This window comes from Saccoglossus kowalevskii, chromosome 7 (genome assembly GCF_978046115.1).
Source record: "Saccoglossus kowalevskii chromosome 7, keSacKowa6.1, whole genome shotgun sequence".
Taxonomy (NCBI): Eukaryota; Metazoa; Hemichordata; class Enteropneusta; family Harrimaniidae; genus Saccoglossus; species Saccoglossus kowalevskii.
The window spans coordinates 15,628,343-15,646,441 of NC_140647.1; the positions used below are offsets into that span (position 1 = coordinate 15,628,343).

At 35.9% G+C, this 18,099-nt stretch overlaps 1 protein-coding gene across 1 annotated transcript; it reads right to left on the reverse strand.

Moving 5' to 3' along the window:
* Window positions 1–4,214: 4,214 nt before the first annotated feature.
* On the reverse strand, window positions 4,215–12,709 carry LOC102808061 (uncharacterized). The gene is made up of 15 exons (XM_085501805.1): window positions 12,649–12,709; window positions 11,797–12,027; window positions 11,311–11,523; window positions 10,459–10,689; window positions 9,973–10,185; window positions 9,121–9,351; window positions 8,635–8,847; window positions 7,981–8,013; window positions 7,197–7,427; window positions 6,715–6,927; window positions 5,864–6,094; window positions 5,379–5,591; window positions 5,195–5,254; window positions 4,820–5,029; window positions 4,215–4,468 (listed from the first exon to the last, which is right to left on the reverse strand). Exons 1-15 carry the CDS (start codon window positions 12,707–12,709, stop codon window positions 4,215–4,217), a joined length of 2,838 nt encoding a protein of 945 aa, XP_085357931.1.
* Between the last annotated feature and the right edge of the window lie 5,390 nt (window positions 12,710–18,099).

Here is an 18,099-nt window from a genome sequence, read left to right on the forward strand (position 1 = left end):
GATCTAGGATTCTGTCTGAAAAGGAGTATGTTATTTTACCATGTCTGTCTGAAAAGGGGTATCCTTTTTTCATTATTTCTGTCTGAAAAGGGGTCCATAGTTTCCAAAAACTGCCTCTAGAGCTTGAGTGATTCAGTAGAATGAAGCAGACTTTTTCTTTCTGTAACTTTTCGATCGTCAAAGCATTTTGTATTTTTTCTTTCAAGCCCACCTGCTTTTTGAGTTACTTGCTGATAAGGGGTAGGGGTTTCAAACAACCAGCTACACACTCCTGTCATTATTTTTTGCAAGTAGCCCCCCCCCCTCCTAGGGGCGCATGTGAAACGCCGTATCTTCGACTTCCGGGAAAGTCGTCTATCGTAGAATGTACTACTATATTTTGCCAATGACGACTTATCTAGGAAGCAAAAAATGGTATTAAAATGCGTTTCAAACTAATACACACTAGTGACATCCTATGCTGATTTTCGTGGTTGTCACGATCACTCAAACACATGGAACGCAAATGCAGGTATATCCTAGAAGTCAGAATGAGTGCTCTTTATATACACATCGCGTGTATACCTTATGAAAGGAAACATTAAAGGAAACATCAACCCAAACAACATAACATAAAGTTCAACTTTTGAAGTTATAGATGAAATAATTTTCTCAATTTCTGACAACAGATTCTATGATGTCATACTTTACTCATAATCCTTTGCTTGAGAATCAAGATGGCTAATTACATAATACCGATGAAAAGTTGAATATCTAGAGAATGAAAACTGATATAAAAAACAGTAAATTGCATTCTCCTACATTTGTGGAGCTTTTTCTTTAGGGGTTTTCTTTAATGACAAAGAACCTCTCCCGTTTTATGAACGATGAACATGCGTCTCTGAACACAGCCGTTATATATACGTTATGTATACAACTCACCAAGGCTGTGAAAATTATTTGATTGGAGTGGGGAATGTAGGCTCAAACTGAATGTCTGAAATATGTCGTTCTCTCCAAATCATGGAACTACAAACCCCAGGAAGAATAACGGATTAAAGAAGATTAAAACGTCCTTTGTTTCAGTTCAGTTAATAGGCTTATGTATTTTGTCTTAACATTTCTTTCAACAGTACTGCGTAGCCGTTTTAACTATGGGCGTTTCCATGCGTAAAAAAATTAAATTTTATGAATTAAATATTCCTGCGTACAATGTGAAGTAGGTGTCATTGAGCATGCGCGATCGGTTCGGTGTAATCACGTGACCGGAAACACAACAGTACAACATGAGAGGTCGTGGAGCGGTGAGTAGTTTCGTTGACAATGTTATGTTCGCTTACATTCATTTCTAAAAATATTCCATTGTAGTTTGTAGTTCCATGCCCAGATGCAGGATGATAAATGAACGGTGAATGTAAATTAAGTAATTTACATACTTGCATGGCAATGCTAATGAGTCATTTTTTTAAGCGACACAATTCTGAAGTCAGTGAATACGGTACCTGAGATGGTAACATTCCCCATAGAAAAAAGAAAAACTATACCAGGTACAGTACAATTACAGCCAGATTTTACCAGAAACGTGATGCAAATAATGCAATAGAAATAGAATTAAGAAGAAAGAACTCAGACCAGAGTGAGAGGGAATTTCTCCATTAGTAGAACCAAGTGATAAAGTATTGTACACGTAGGCAAGGTGAATCTGACTAAATGGAGACTGATATTACTAGAGAAATAAAAGATGCAGATTTTGACTACTGGCAACCCACCCGCCACAAAAATAGTATTAATTCATGAAGGATATCAAGAATAAGTTTGCCTTCAAGCATCTAATGCAGAACAAATACACACGTTTTAAAAAAAAAAAAACGTTTTTGAAACAAACGAAACGCGTGATTGTCGTCCATTTAAAAAGTTTCATCACTCCAGCAGAACGGTTTGTATTTGTTCGTATCATCTCGGTCCGGTTTATACATTCTGCCACCAACGGCGCCTCTAATATACATCGCCATTATAAATGTTCACGCAAACAAGAGGGGGACATACAGTTTTAGCGACGCGTAGATCTCATTGTCAGCCTCGGCTTTGCTCGGAAGGTCTCTAAAAATGTATGTCTACCCTTGTTGAGATAAATATTTGTATTATTATTATTATACATGTACCAAATAAATAGTAAAATAGAAATTGTTGCACTCAATTATGGCAATCATTCAGGGCACGCTCGTAGAGCTGAGTGCAAGTATGCACACAAATGTACAAGTTGAAAGAGTTCAAAAACAATGATTGAATTTGATCGACAAGAGCGGGTAAAAATCATGTGAAAATCCTAGTTTTATCTTCAAATAGATAGTGAAAACAAACATGACAAACTAGTTATTTCATCAATAATGCCGCGTCTTTGGGAGAAAGATACTCGGATGGAGGTAGACATCCCAATATGTCAGCATGGTAGACACGGGAATATGTCTACCTAAAATGCGTGAATCTGATTGGCTGTCATGGTCATGAGGTACAATAACAGAATGTATCAACTTACGTTCCTATGCAACTTTGAACTTTGAATGAACAGTAAATGTCGCATTCAATCAAAGACTATCGCAAAACGGTCGAAAACGCAATATTTGTATTTAATTTGTCATTTTGTAATATGTCAAACTAAAAACCAGGGGCACAATATATGGTACAATCGAGTGAACGCAGTCCGTAATCTTTCAAAAATAAACCAGTGATACTTTTGCGACATGAAAACAATAAAGCCCTATATATCTGAGAAATATGACGGACAACACCGTTGATCAATATATAACTAGTCGCTGCAGTGAAAATTTCAAGCTATGAACCAGATATGAACCAAACAAACTAGTTATTAGTATTACGTCAATTTATTTCGTAGTTCTGTAGTTTATATAAACATGACGCAAACAACGTCTATGCATTGGGTACGAGTTTCAACAACAGGCACTACGAAATGAGAAAAATTTCATCTGTATTCATACACTGGAACGAGAATACAGATCGTATTTGGAATTTGCCAGATGGTTGAAGCAGTAGGAACAGATACTGTTCGTGTCAATCTGCGCATGCGTGGGATACCTTCAAACAGCGGGACTGCAAATGTTGTATGCGGAAGTATAATTTTCAGCAGCTAAAAAATGTGTGCATGTCTTGTTTAGTAGTGCACAGCCTGATCGGTCGGAAAAAAGTATTAGTGATTTTCGTGGTTTCGATCGTAAAGCCCACATGGACGTCCATGTATAGATTGTCGGGCTCCTGTGAGGATATCAATGTAGTGTCATAGACTTGGTGCGTGAATATAATAATAACAGCAAATGACGCAATAGTAACAAAATGAAGTGACTTCTGAAAACTGAATGCCCTTTGCGAATTTGATATATGGGCCTCTGGTGTTAAGTATCTCCGCGTTTCACGGCAACTCTCGAAAAAACAAAAATCATTTTGCAGAACAGACAACCATCCCTAAACTGTGCACGGCACAGGGGAAATTAGGTCCTAAATAAAAACAACGCATTTCCGGTAAGAAGTGCAATTTAATATTCATAACCCATATGAATATGCGATACACAAGAACTTGTCAAATAATAGATTGATGTACTAAACAGTGATATACATAGTCGATAAATAAAAATACACGCGAAATTAAAGTTTCATCATTCGTCACTGAGGTACATTATGGGAACCTCGAACCAACCAACCGATCGATTTAGATATGTTGTTCAGTGATGCGCCCCCAGATACAAGTATTCATATAGAACGCATCCCAAGTAATGTACAAGAAGTTGCTGAAAACTGCTACAGTAAATTGGCCATTTTCAGAACTATTATGACGTCTGAACAAGCGCAGAAGCTGAAATGATGTCCACAGATTGAAAAATATATGTGGAAATATTGAGTGCCAAATGAGCGAATCTGATTGGCTGGTAGGGCTATAAAGTATAATAATATGATACATTGACATGACAATGGACTCTCTGGAAAAAAGTATAAACATTAGAAATGAAACAAAAATATCGAACGTTACAATAACTTTCTCGCGAAATCATTCAGTGGATACATACAGTAACACAATTAGTAGTCATAAACGTCTATACTAAAATTAAAGAAATAAAAATAGATTTGTCAAATATGTTAATTTGAGTCACTCATTTCAATGAAATTAATTTAATAATGGGAAACCCTCATTCCCGTGAATCACCGAACTAATATGATTTATTGTACTAATATGTCCAATTCAGTGAACAAGGAGTAGTTTTGTGATGTTTCTTTCCAAACACTTCCACCTCACACATATGTAAATAGTTGTTATGATCTTTCAATTGTACCCCAACATAACGTCCATTTAGCTGACAATCAAGTGTGATCTTCTCTCCATATGTGTTTGCGTTCCAGTCTATTTGATCTCCACATTGGTCATTTTGGCTTAAATCAGAATTGCCACCAATTAACACAACAGCTCCATCAATTCTCTCAGCTGAAATATATAAACGTCAATTATTCTAATCGTATTTGATATGTTATGTCATGTATAACCGCGTAGTTTGTGAGTGCGAGCTTGAAAAGACTGGGAAAACATGCATTATTTATTACATGACATATATTCACTAAACTCGATGGAATGAATAAATCAACAATTGATTTCATTAGACAGAATATCCTGGTCATAATTTCACATGTTTTACATGTAAGCAATTCATGCACACAATACAACAATTCGAGATATATAAAATATCATGTATTTGTGTTAGACATTTTTTGTATTTTTTAAGAAAATTATAATGAATATAATCTAAAATAACATCATTGCATTTTAAGATCTACTTACAACAACAATCCTGTCGATTTGTTATTACCACTTGAGAAATAGAGTATGTTTCTCCCAAATCTAGTTTCCACCAAGCGCCCTGTTCCTTTGCAGTATGGCTACAACTTTGATCACCATATATAGAATCATCATTTCCATCATTTGCATAATGAGCTGGTCCATCATAAGCAGTGCTGCTTTGGCTTGCTGTTCCTTTTAGTCCAACATTTTCTGTTTGAGTACGAAAAGTTGCAGATTGGAACTTATAGGTATGACATATATTACCAAACACACTAGTTGATACATTAACACGTGAGCGTCTATTGGATGAGAGGATACATGAAATGCTATTGAGTCTAAAACAGATACACATGCATCACTCCTGTTATTACGTACCATGTAACATTGGTTTCTCACTGCCAATCGCTTCGTCCTCTGCTTCCATCAATAAAGGAACTATGGGACAAACAACGATATCGGTGAATTAATGCTGTTGTAGGTCGGTGGACAAAAACTATTCAATGGTCATGTGAAACTATCTTGGTTGTTTTAGAAGCAATGTACAATGATTGTTTCTTACCTTCAGCCATGACCTGCATTTCACAAAAGTTGAGAAGGTCAGATCTATCTACCAGCTGCATACTGACATAACGCCCAACGATTGGACTGCTACATTGGATATGAATGTTTGCCTGACTGGTTTGACTTGAAGTTATTTTTTCACCACATTGACTATTTTCTGATATATCATCTGACAAACCGACTCGAATTTCAGCATTCAAAATACGGGTTTCTGAAAGGCAATGATGAACCTTATGTAATCCGCTTCATAAAACTACATGCTAATTCTAGAAACACTTAAGTTAATGGCAAAACCAGCCATATAAAGTTATAGTGAAAGCATTTTATTGCATACTTTCAAAGAGTATATAACATATACAGATAACTGGTGATTTCCACAAATAAAAGGACACACTGTACCAATTTGCTGCAAAGACACCAAAGCAACGCTCTATAATACCATTGCAACTAGTGTGATCGAGAGTGTACCAAGAAACAACTCACCACAGCAATCTAGGCGATTAGTAACAATTACTTCATGAACAAGGTAATTTCCACCAAGATCTACTTTCCACCAGGCATTTTGGTTGTCTTTGGTGCTGGTACAGCTGCCACTATTCCAATTTGTGTTTGTATTACCATCCACAGCATTGCTTGCCGGGTAGGAAGCCGACCAATCGCTACTTTGCATTGCTGTCTTACCGATCGCTACATTCTCTAGTGCTGGTTGTGACCCTGAAATGAATGAAGTAACATTTACGTCAGCATTCAAATTAGCTAAAACAGATGGTGACTAACGTGATGGTGCACACGGAGCTGATGAAATATTTTCGGTAATGAATAATTACTTTTACACAATCAATCCTAACTGAATACTCGATCAAATAATTGATATTATGTTCCATTGTTCTAGATGTCAATTTTGATGTTACCTCTACATTTGATTAATAGATTCGTAATTTGTTGATTTGGAAACACAGACACTTAATTTAGCCAGTGTTGCTGAGATTGTGCTTGTCTTTTTAGATTTTATACGCAATTGGGGAAAGATATATTAGTATAAGAAGAAAAATTCAGTCAACATATTTATTGCGTCTGCACAAACAAGTGATATGCTTGGATATTGAGTTATATGTAAACTAATCTGAAGTTTCTGGTATCATACGATATGTTCAGTAATTACTGTTCCAGCTCAACCATTTGCTACATTTTCTGTTAGTATCAATAAAAGAACTACGCATTGGAAAACAATGATGAAGAATGTTTGTTGTTGCAGGTCGCTTGGCAAAACTATTCCATGGTCATGTGACCAATCTTGGTCGTTTTAGGAGCAATATACAATGATTGTTTCTTACCTTCAGCCATGACCTGCATTTCACAAAAGTTGAGAAGGTCAGATCTATCTACCAGCTGCATACTGACATAACGCCCAACGATTGGACTGCTACATTGGATATGAATGTTTGCCTGACTGGTTTGGCTTGAAGTTATTTTTTCACCACATTGACTATTTTCTGATATATCATCTGACAAACCGACTCGAATTTCAGCATTCAAAATACGGGTTTCTGAAATGCAATGATGAATTTTATGTAATCGCTTTATAAAACTACATACTACATATAAAAAACACAATATATGGTAAAACCAGCTATACTATAGTTATTATGAAAGCATTTTATTGCATACTTTCAAAGATTATATAACATATACAGATACCTGGTAATTACAACTAATAAAAGGACACACTGTACCAATTTGATGCAAAGACACCAAAGTAACCTCTATAAAACCATTTTAACTAGAGTGATCGAGAGTGTACCTAGAAGGAACTCACCACAACAATCTAGACGATTAGTAACAATTACTTCATGAACAAGGTAATTTCCACCAAGATCTACTTTCCACCAGGCATTTTGGTTGTCTTTGGTGCTGGTACAGCTGCCACTATTCCAATTTGCGTTTGTATTACCATCCACAGCATTGCTTGCCGGGTAAGAAGCCGACCAATCGCTACTTTGCGTTGCTGTCTTACCGATCGCTACATTCTCTAGTGCTGGTTGTGACTCTGAAATGAATAAAGTAACATTTACATCAGCATTCAAATTATTATAAAACAGATGGAGACTAATGTGATGGTGCACACGAAGCTGATGAAATATTTTCGGTAATGAATAATCACTTTTACACAATCATTCCTAACTGAATACTCGAACAAATAATTGATACCATGTTCCATCTTTCTAGATGTCAATTTTGATGTTACCTCTACATTTGATTAATATATTTGTAATTGGTTGATTTGGAAATGCAGACACTTAATTTATCCAGTGTTGCTGAGATTGTGCTTGTCTTTTTAGATTGTATACGCAAATGGGGAAAGATATATTATTATAAAAAGAATACTTCAGTCAACATATTCATTCATTGCATCTTCAGAAACAAGTGATATGCTTGGATATTGAGTTATATGTAAACTAATCTGACGTTTCTGGTATCATACGATATGTTCAGTGATTACTGTTCTATCCCAACCATTTGCTACATTTTCTGTTAGTATCAATAAAAGAACTATGCATTGGAAAACAATGATGGGAATGTATGTTGTGTTGCTGTCTTACCGATTGCTACATTCTCTAGTGCTGGTTGTGAATCTGAAATGAATAAAGTGACAAATACGTCAGCATTCAAATTAGCTAAAACAGATGACGACTAACGTGATGGTGCACACGGAGCTGATGAAATAATTTAGATAATGGTTATTCACTTTACCACGACTATTCCTAACTGAATACTCGAACAAATAATTGATACCATATTCCATTTTTCTAGATGTCAACTTCAATGTTACCACAACATTTGATATATAGAATTGTAATTTGTTCATTTGGAAATGCAGACACTTAATTTATCCAGTGTTGCTGAGATTGTGCGTGCTTTTTTAGATTCTATACGCAATTGAAGAAAGAATTATTATTATTATTATAAAAAGAATAATTCAGTCAACTTATTCATTGCGTCTTCACAAACAAGTTATATGCTTTGAGTTATATGTCAACTAATCTGAAGTTTCTGGTATCATATGATATGTTCAGTGATTATTGTTCTATCTCACTCATTTGCTACATTTTCTGTTAGTATCAATAAAAGAACTACGCATTGGAAAACAATGATGGGGAATGAATGTTGCTGCAGGTCGCTGGGCAAAACTATTCCATGGTCATGTGAGTTCGTCTTGGTCGTTTTAGGAGCAATGTACAATGATTGTTTCTTACCTTCAGCCATGACCTGCATTTCACAAAAGTTGAGAAAGTCAGATCTATCTACCAGCTGCATACTGACATAACGCCCAACGATTGGACTGCTACATTGGATATGAATGTTTGCCTGACTGGTTTGACTTGAAGTTATCTTTTCACCACATTGACTATTTACTGATATATCATCTGACAAACCGACTCGAATTTCAGCATTCAAAATACGGGTTTCTGAAATGCAATGATGAACCTTATGTAATCCTCTTCATAAAACTACATACTACATATAAAAAACCCACAATATATGGTAAAACCAGCTATACTAAAGTTATTATGAAAGCATTTTATTGCATACTTTCAAAGATTATATAACATATACAGATACCTGGTAATTACAACTAATAAAAGAACACACTGTACCAATTTGATGCAAAGACACCAAAGCAACGCTCTATAAAACCATTGAACCTAGAGTGATCGAGAGTGTACCAAGAAACAACTCACCACAACAATCTAGGCGATTAGTAACAATTACTTCATGAACAACGTAATTCCCACCAAGATCCACTTTCCACCAGGCATTTTGGTTGTCTTTGGTGCTGGTACAGCTGCCACTATTCCAATTTGTGTTTGTATTACCATCCACAGCATTGCTTGCCGGGTAAGAAGCCGACCAATCGCTACTTTGCGTTGCTGTCTTACCGATCGCTACATTCTCTAGTGCTGGTTGTGACTCTGAAATGAATAAAGTAACATTTACATCAGCATTCAAATTAGCTAAAACAGATGCTGACTAACGTGATGGTGCACACGGAGCTGATGAAATAATTTAGATAATGGTTATTCACTTTAACACGACTATTCCTAACTGAATACTCGAACAAATAATTGATACCATATTCCATTTTTCTAGATGTCAACTTCAATGTTACCACAACATTTGATATATAGAATTGTAATTTGTTCATTTGGAAATGCAGACACTTAATTTATCCAGTGTTGCTGAGATTGTGCGTGCTTTTTTAGATTTCATACGCAATTGAAGAAAGAATTATTATTATTATTATGAAAAGATTAATTCAGTCAACTTATTCATTGCGTCTTCACGAACAAGTGATATGCTTTGAGTTATATGTCAACTAATCTGAAGTTTCTGGTATCATACAATATGTTCAGTGATTATTGTTCTATCTCAACCATTTGATACATTTTATGTTAGTATCAATAAAAGAACTACGCATTGGAAAACAATGATGGGGAATGAATGTTGCTGCAGGTCGCTGGGCAAAACTATTCCATGGTCATGCGAGTTCGTCTTGGTCGTTTTAGGAGCAATGTACAATGATTGTTTCTTACCTTCAGCCATGACCTGCATTTCACAAAAGTTGAGAAGGTCAGATCTATCTACCAGCTGCATACTGACATAACGCCCAACGATTGGACTGTTACATTGGATATGAATGTTTGCCTGGCTGGTTTGACTTGAAGTTATCTTTTCACCACATTGACTATTTACTGATATATCATCTGACAAACCGACTCGAATTTCAGCATTCAAAATACGGGTTTCTGAAATGCAATGATGAACCTTATGTAATCCTCTTCATAAAACTACATGCTACATATAAAAAACCCACAATATATGGTAAAACCAGCTATACTAAAGTTATTATGAAAGCATTTTATTGCATACTTTCAAAGATTATATAACATATACAGATACCTGGTAATTACAACTAATAAAAGAACACACTGTACCAATTTGATGCAAAGACACCAAAGTAACGCTCTATAAAACCATTGAACCTAGAGTGATCGAGAGTGTACCAAGAAACAACTCACCACAACAATCTAGGCGATTAGTAACAATTACTTCATGAACAAGGTAATTCCCACCAAGATCCACTTTCCACCAGGCATTTTGGTTGTCTTTGGTGCTGGTACAGCTGCCACTATTCCAATTTGTGTGTGTATTACCATCCACAGCATTGCTTGCCGGGTAAGAAGCCGACCAATCGCTACTTTGCGTTGCTGTCTTACCGATCGCTACATTCTCTAGTGCTGGTTGTGACTCTGAAATGAATAAAGTAACATTTACATCAGCATTCAAATTAGCTAAAACAGATGCTGACTAACGTGATGGTGCACACGGAGCTGATGAAATAATTTAGATAATGGTTATTCACTTTAACACGACTATTCCTAACTGAATACTCGAACAAATAATTGATACCATATTCCATTTTTCTAGATGTCAACTTCAATGTTACCACAACAATTGATATATAGAATTGTAATTTGTTTATTTGGAAATGCAGACACTTAATTTATCCAGTGTTGCTGAGATTGTGCGTGCTTTTTTAGATTTTATACGCAATTGAAGAAAGAATTATTATTATTATTATAAAAAGATTAATTCAGTCAACTTATTCATTGCGTCTTCACAAACAAGTGATATGCTTTGAGTTATATGTCAACTAATCTGAAGTTTCTGGTATCATACAATATGTTCAGTGATTATTGTTCTATCTCAACCATTTGCTACATTTTCTGTTAGTATCAATAAAAGAACTACGCATTGGAAAACAATGACGGGGAATGAATGTTGCTGCAGGTCGCTGGGCAAAACTATTCCATGGCCATGTGAGTTCGTCTTGGTCGTTTTAGGAGCAATGTACAATGATTGTTTCTTACCTTCAGCCATGACCTGCATTTCACAAAAGTTGAGAAGGTCAGATCTATCTACCAGCTGCATACTGACATAACGCCCAACGATTGGACTGCTACATTGGATATGAATGTTTGCCTGACTAGTTTGACTTGAAGTTATCTTTTCACCACATTGACTATTTTGTGATATATCATCTGACAAACCGACTCGAATTTCAGCATTCAAAATACGGGTTTCTGAAATGCAATGATGAACCATATGTTATCCTCTTCATAAAACTACATGCTACATATAAGAAAACCACAATATATGGTAAAACCAGCTATACTAAAGTTATTATGAAAGCATTTTATTGCATACTTTCAAAGATTATATAACATATACAGATACCTGGTAATTACAACTAATAAAAGGACACACTTTACCAATTTGATGCAAAGACACCAAAGCAACGCTCTATAAAACCATTGAACCTAGAGTGATCGAGAGTGTACCAAGAAACAACTCACCACAACAATCTAGGCGATTAGTAACAATTACTTCATGAACAAGGTAATTCCCACCAAGATCCACTTTCCACCAGGCATTTTGGTTGTCTTTGGTGCTGGTACAGCTGCCACTATACCAATCCGTGTTTGTATTACCATCCACAGCATTGCTTGCCGGGTAAGAAGCCGACCAATCGCTACTTTGCGTTGCTGTCTTACCGATCGCTACATTCACGAGTGCTGGTTGTGACCCTGAAATTAATAAAGTGACAATTACGTCAGCATTCAAATTAGCTAAAACAGATGCTGACTAACGTGATGGTGCACACGGAGCTGATGAACTTTTTTAGTTAATGGTCAATCACTTTTACGCAATCATTCCTAACTAAATACTCGAACAAATAATTTATACCATGTTTCATTTTTCTAGATGTCAACCTTCATATTACCTCAACATTTGATATAGAGATTTGTAATTTGTTGATTTGGAAATGCAGACACTTAATTTATTCAGTGTTGCTGAGATTGTGCCTGCCTTCTTAGATTTTATACGCAATTGGAGAAATAATTATTATTATAAAACGATTAATTCAGTCAACATAATCATTGTGTCTGCACAAATAAATGTTACGCTTTGATATTGAGTTATATATAAACTAATCTGAAGTTTATGGTATCATACGATATGTTCAGTGATTACTGGTCTTTCTCAACCATTTGCTACAATTTCTGTTAGAATCAATAAATGAATTACGCATTGGAAAACAATGATGGGGACTGTATGTTGCTGCAGGTCGCTGGGCAAAACTATGCCATGGTCAGGTGAGTTCGTCTTGGTCGTTTTAGGGGTAATGTACAATGATTGTTCCTTACCTTCAGCCATGACCTGCATTTCACAAAAGTTGAGAAGGTCAGATCTATCTACCAGCTGCATACTGACATAACGCCCAACGATTGGACTGCTACATTGGATATGAATGTTTGCCTGACTGGTTTGACTTGAAGTTATTTTTTCACCACATTGACTATTTTCTGATATATCATCTGACAAACCAACTCGAATTTCAGCATTCAAAATACGGGTTTCTGAAATGCAATGATGAACCTTGTGTAACCCGCTTCTTAAAACTACATGCTACATATAGAAAAACCTCAATATATGGCTAAACCAGCGATATTAAAGTTATAGTGAAAGCATTTTATTGCATATTTTCAAAGAGTATATAACATATACAGATAACTGGTGATTGCCACAAATAAAATGACACACTGTACCAATTTGATACAAAGACACCAAAGCAACCTCTATAATACCATTGTAACTAGTGTGATCGAGGATGTACCAAGAAACAACTCACCACAGCAATCTAGTCGATTAGTAACAATTACTTCATGAACAAGGTAATTCCCACCAAGATCCACTTTCCACCAGGCATTTTGATTGTCTTTGGTGCTGGTACAGCTACCACTATACCAATCCGTGTTTGTATTACCATCCACAGCATTGCTTGCCGGGTAAGAAGCCGACCAATCGCTACTTTGCGTTGCTGTCTTACCGATCGCTACATTCTCTAGTGCTGGTTGTGACTCTGAAATGAATAAAGTAACATTTACGTCAGCATTCAAATTATTATAAAACAGATGGAGACTAACGTGATGGTGCACACGAAGCTGATGAAATATTTTCGGTAATGAATAATCACTTTTACACAATCATTCCTAACTGAATACTCGAACAAATAACTGATACCATGTTCCATTTTTCTAGATGTCAATTTTGATGTTACCTCTACATTTGATTAATAGATTTGTAATTGGTTGATTTGGAAATGCAGACACTTAATTTATCCAGTGTTGCTGAGATTGTGCTTGTCTTTTTAGATTTTATACGCAATTGGGGAAAGATATATTATTATAAAAAGAATAATTCAGTCAACATATTCATTCATTGCATCTTCACAAGCAAGTGATATGCTTGGATATTAAGTTATACGTAAACTAATCTGACGTTTCTGGTATCATACGATATGTTCAGTGATTACTGTTCTATCCCAACCATTTGCTACATTTTCTGTTAGTATCAATAAAAGAACTATGCATTGGAAAACAATGATGGGGAATGTATGTTGTGTTGCTGTCTTACCGATCGCTACATTCTCTAGTGCTGGTTGTGAATCTGAAATGAATAAAGTGACAAATACGTCAGCATTCAAATTAGCTAAAACAGATGACGACTAACGTGATGGTGCACACGGAGATGATGAAATAACTTAGATAATGGTTATTCACTTTAAGGTAGCGAGAAGGGAAATTTTCAATTTTTTCTTGATTTTTCAAAAATTGATAAAACGGTTACTTTAGACCTTGATACATCACCCCAGGTTTACAAAAGATCGAAATTGCGAAATAACGTTGCTCAAATTAGTGTTTTAAAACACTAGCAGAAAAAGACTACAACTGCCATGTCGTGGATATTTGCATAGTGTTTATCTTTGGAAGGAATTAAATGATAACATCTTATCTGTATACTCTGTTGTTGACGATTCTGATATAACGGGTGGTAAGCTTCCAGTTGCAAACAATGCGTGTTTATCTAACGTCCATTGTCAGCATTATTGTCAGTCGAGACTTCGTCGGAGAAACATGGTCATACAGTACTCATTTCGCCCAACCTTCCGCTTTTACATCGACCGCTTATCGCTTAATTTCCGACCACGCGGTCATGTCCGACCGGAAACCGACCGCATTTTAATCGCGTTTTTTTTTTCGCTCGCTCGCTCATTGAAAACATTGACCGCTCGCCCAAACACTGAAAACTGGCACATGGGTGGTCGAAATGGTGGTTTTGATAGTAAAGTGTGAACATACAACTAGTATTATCTATTATTACATTCTGAACGACACTTCAAATCTAATAGCTGTATTACACTTGTATCGTGAAAGCAACTGAACTGGGACTTCTTGTTACGTGTTTTGGGTGCTTGTTCTAGATGTAATATTTTTATTTTAATGAGACAGTTACGTGAAAAAAAGCCTAGGTAACTCTTTTTGGCAGAGCAGAGAAACGAGGAAATGTTAGTGATTAATTCCAAAAATAACGATATCGAATCCACATCGGTCCACGTCTGGTAAAATTTGACATTCAATTTTTAAAATTAAGTCACGATCATTGAATGAGCTCGGTCTATACCGTATACGTACCGCAAAAGTGTTCCCACAAAAAATATTTTCGACTAAAAACGGCCACATGCCCTGAACAAATCGAACAGAGCTTGACATGTATGAATAATTTATTGGGCTTAAATGAAAAGCGTGTCAAATTTAGTTATAGCCATAACTATTTGGTGGCCAGTCGATGAACAATTCAAAGTCCTTCAGGGCTGAAAATCGACGCTACTCTGGTTTACTTTATTTCACAACTTGCAGAGAAAACTGATTCGCGTGAGCTCTAATGTATCTTAGCCTAGTATTTTCTTTTTGAACTAAGGTCAAATTCCATCAGTTTGTCAAAATATATGTTTTTCAGCGAATAATTTTGAAGCCTGTCACAGCACAAACAACTATGTGAATCGACGCCGGTGATTGGATTGTACGACGACCCTTCAATTAGCGTCAAATATGCTTTGTTACAACATCATTGATTGGCTGAGAGTCACCTGATCGGAGCACGAACTGGGTCACAGAACCATATTTGTCCGTATTATCAACAGGACTTTGCAAAATAACCACACCCACATTTTCAATCATTTTTAGCGCGGAAGTTGCCAACAAATGTAAAAAAAATCTTGAATTTCATGAATTCGAATAAAATAAAGCAAGCGATTGATAAGGATGATTATTAATATTTTCCCCTATGCTCTTCGAATTTTTATTTTTTTTATTTCAAGGTAAGAAATGGCTAGCTGGAGTTGCATCGTCTTCAATGTGGTTGTTTCACCGCGAACAACTCTAGCTCTGTTTTGGGCATGGTTTAGTTTTGCGATGTAAAATAAAATATATATTAAAATAATAATACTTGATTAATTATTTGGGGTTTCAGCCCACAAATTACGGACATGATCTCCATGAATTACGGTCAATGTTTGTCTTCTCTCGGCTGATTGTCACGGTGTTGATCGACGCCCTTCCTAAACTCAGTATGGAGAAACCAACGGGGATCGACATTCCAAACAAACAATCGAAATTATCAACGAAAGACGAGATTTTTCTAGATATTTACAAACATACTGTCATGGCAAACATATGTAAAATTAACAAATACACAAAGAGGTGTAATATTAGGTTTTATATTAGGCTTAGAAATATTTTCTTTCACTCAGCCCATGCATGCATTTAGCTTTACGGTCCTTCAGCATCGGGGGAAAACAACAATAATTATACAAAACACATTGCGAAGACTCAACAATCAGGAAAGAAACCCCAGACAACCATGTCGTACTTGTGTTGAAATACATTTTGTATTTCACTTCAGAATATTGTTTAAAATAAAATATTCAGTCCAAGCCAAATCGAGGTCAAAGGGTCAGGTTGCGTGCATGTAATTGTATATAGTTAAAACAAAAAGTATTTGAACTTTTGTCAGCTGTTCAACATCTATAAAAACCAGAAAGACAATTATAAGACAATGTGAACCTCGGAAATTATTCTGTTAGTCCGAATTTTAAATGCACGCGAGCGAGCAGGTGGGCGGTGATATTTCGGGGTTTGCGCGGTCGAAAATAAAGCGGAAATTGTCCGGTGGAATTCAACAAGCGGTCGCAAAAGCGAGAGAAAAAGGTGATTGGAAAGCGTAAGCGGGCGGGAGGTTGTGCGAAAGGAGTACTGTAACTTTGCACAACTTTCTTTTAAATCGTTTTATTTTCCAAGTCAATATTCTATTTTACTAATACATTTTTTTTTCTAACGCAATGGCGAAGAAAAGAAAGAAAGCGTTAACAGACGAGGCAAAGAAAAATCTGCCACTCAGTGTCGCACTCTGACACAGCAATGTTTTTTCAAACATCGGCCATTTTGTTTCACCATGAAAACCGTTTTATTAGATGTCTTATCTGAGACACTTGAAGGATTAGCTTGTTTGTAAACTGTCAGCGTGTACAGTGGGACAGTAATGTTTGTCAGAGGATTATCCCTCGTTGTTCGTTTGCATAACAATGGAAAACCCGAACGTTCCTGGAGTACGGACTCAAATGCCAGCAGTTTTCTTCATTTTTTCGCGCTCGAGCTTGAAATTATTCATTATCTGACACTTTTTATGAGTTCTATGATATCAGTGGTTAATATGTTTGGCCATTTTTAGTGTATATTTATAATAATGCAGCAAATCTACAGTGTTTTATTAACCAAAACTGTTTTTCGCGTTTTTCTCGAGTTGAAGTTTTGATCGAGAACGACTCATTGGGACCGCCGCCAAATCAAGTGCGTTCGGACTAGGACATTCAAACTCGCAGTTATTGTTCAAAAGATAATGATGGTGCGAAATATTTCTGGGTTTTTAAAGAAAATGCTTTGTCACAGAATAATAGTCTGTTAAAGGTGCCAAGTATGAAATAATTTGGGGACAAAAAAACAAACCTGCATAGAAATCGGAATAATAGGTCTTTTGATTATCGGAGACGCATTTCAATGGACTTGATTACAGACAATGCATAACTTAAATTTCACCAGGAAATTCCGCAGTGTGCTCTCGCAATCGCGTACTTAGTCATTTTTACAAGGTTCGCCATTTTTGATGTCACGTGATAATTACGTAAACAATGTCTGTCCAGTTTGTGCGAACTTGCACCTCTATACTTAGTCTTTTGATATATATAACCTAAATTACTGTTCTGAACGAGACAACAGACAGAGAATGTTTTATTTAAAAACGTCACAAAACCTTCTCGCTACCTTAATACGACTATTCCTAACTGAATACTCGAACAAATAATTGATACCATATTCCATTTTTCTAGATGTCAACTTCAATGTTACCACAACAATTGATATATAGAATTGTAATTTGTTCATTTGGAAATGCAGACACTTAATTTATCCAGTGTTGCTGAGATTGTGCGTGCTTTTTTAGATTTTATACGCAATTGAAGAAAGAATTATTATTATTATTATAAAAAGATTAATTCAGCCAACTTATTCATTGCGTCTTCACAAACAAGTGATATGCTTTGAGTTATATGTCAACTAATCTGAAGTTTCTGGTATCATACAATATGTTCAGTGATTATTGTTCTATCTCAACCATTTGCTACATTTTCTGTTAGTATCAATAAAAGAACTACGCATTGGAAAACAATGATGGGGAGTGAATGTTGCTGCAGGTTGCTGGGC

What these genes read in the sequence shown, in the direction of transcription:
- LOC102808061 (XM_085501805.1), bottom strand. Translation starts at nt 12,709, where the DNA reads ATGCAGCTGGTAGATAGATCTGACCTTCTCAACTTTTGTGAAATGCAG. An exon ending in TAATCGCCTAGATTGTTGTG is followed by an intron (nt 10,186 to 10,458) that starts GTGAGTTGTTTC and finishes ATTGCATTTCAG; the next exon opens with AAACCCGTATTTTGAATGCT. An exon ending in ACTAGAGAATGTAGCAATCG is followed by an intron (nt 7,428 to 7,980) that starts GTAAGACAGCAA and finishes TATTCATTTCAG; the next exon opens with AGTCACAACCAGCACTAGAG.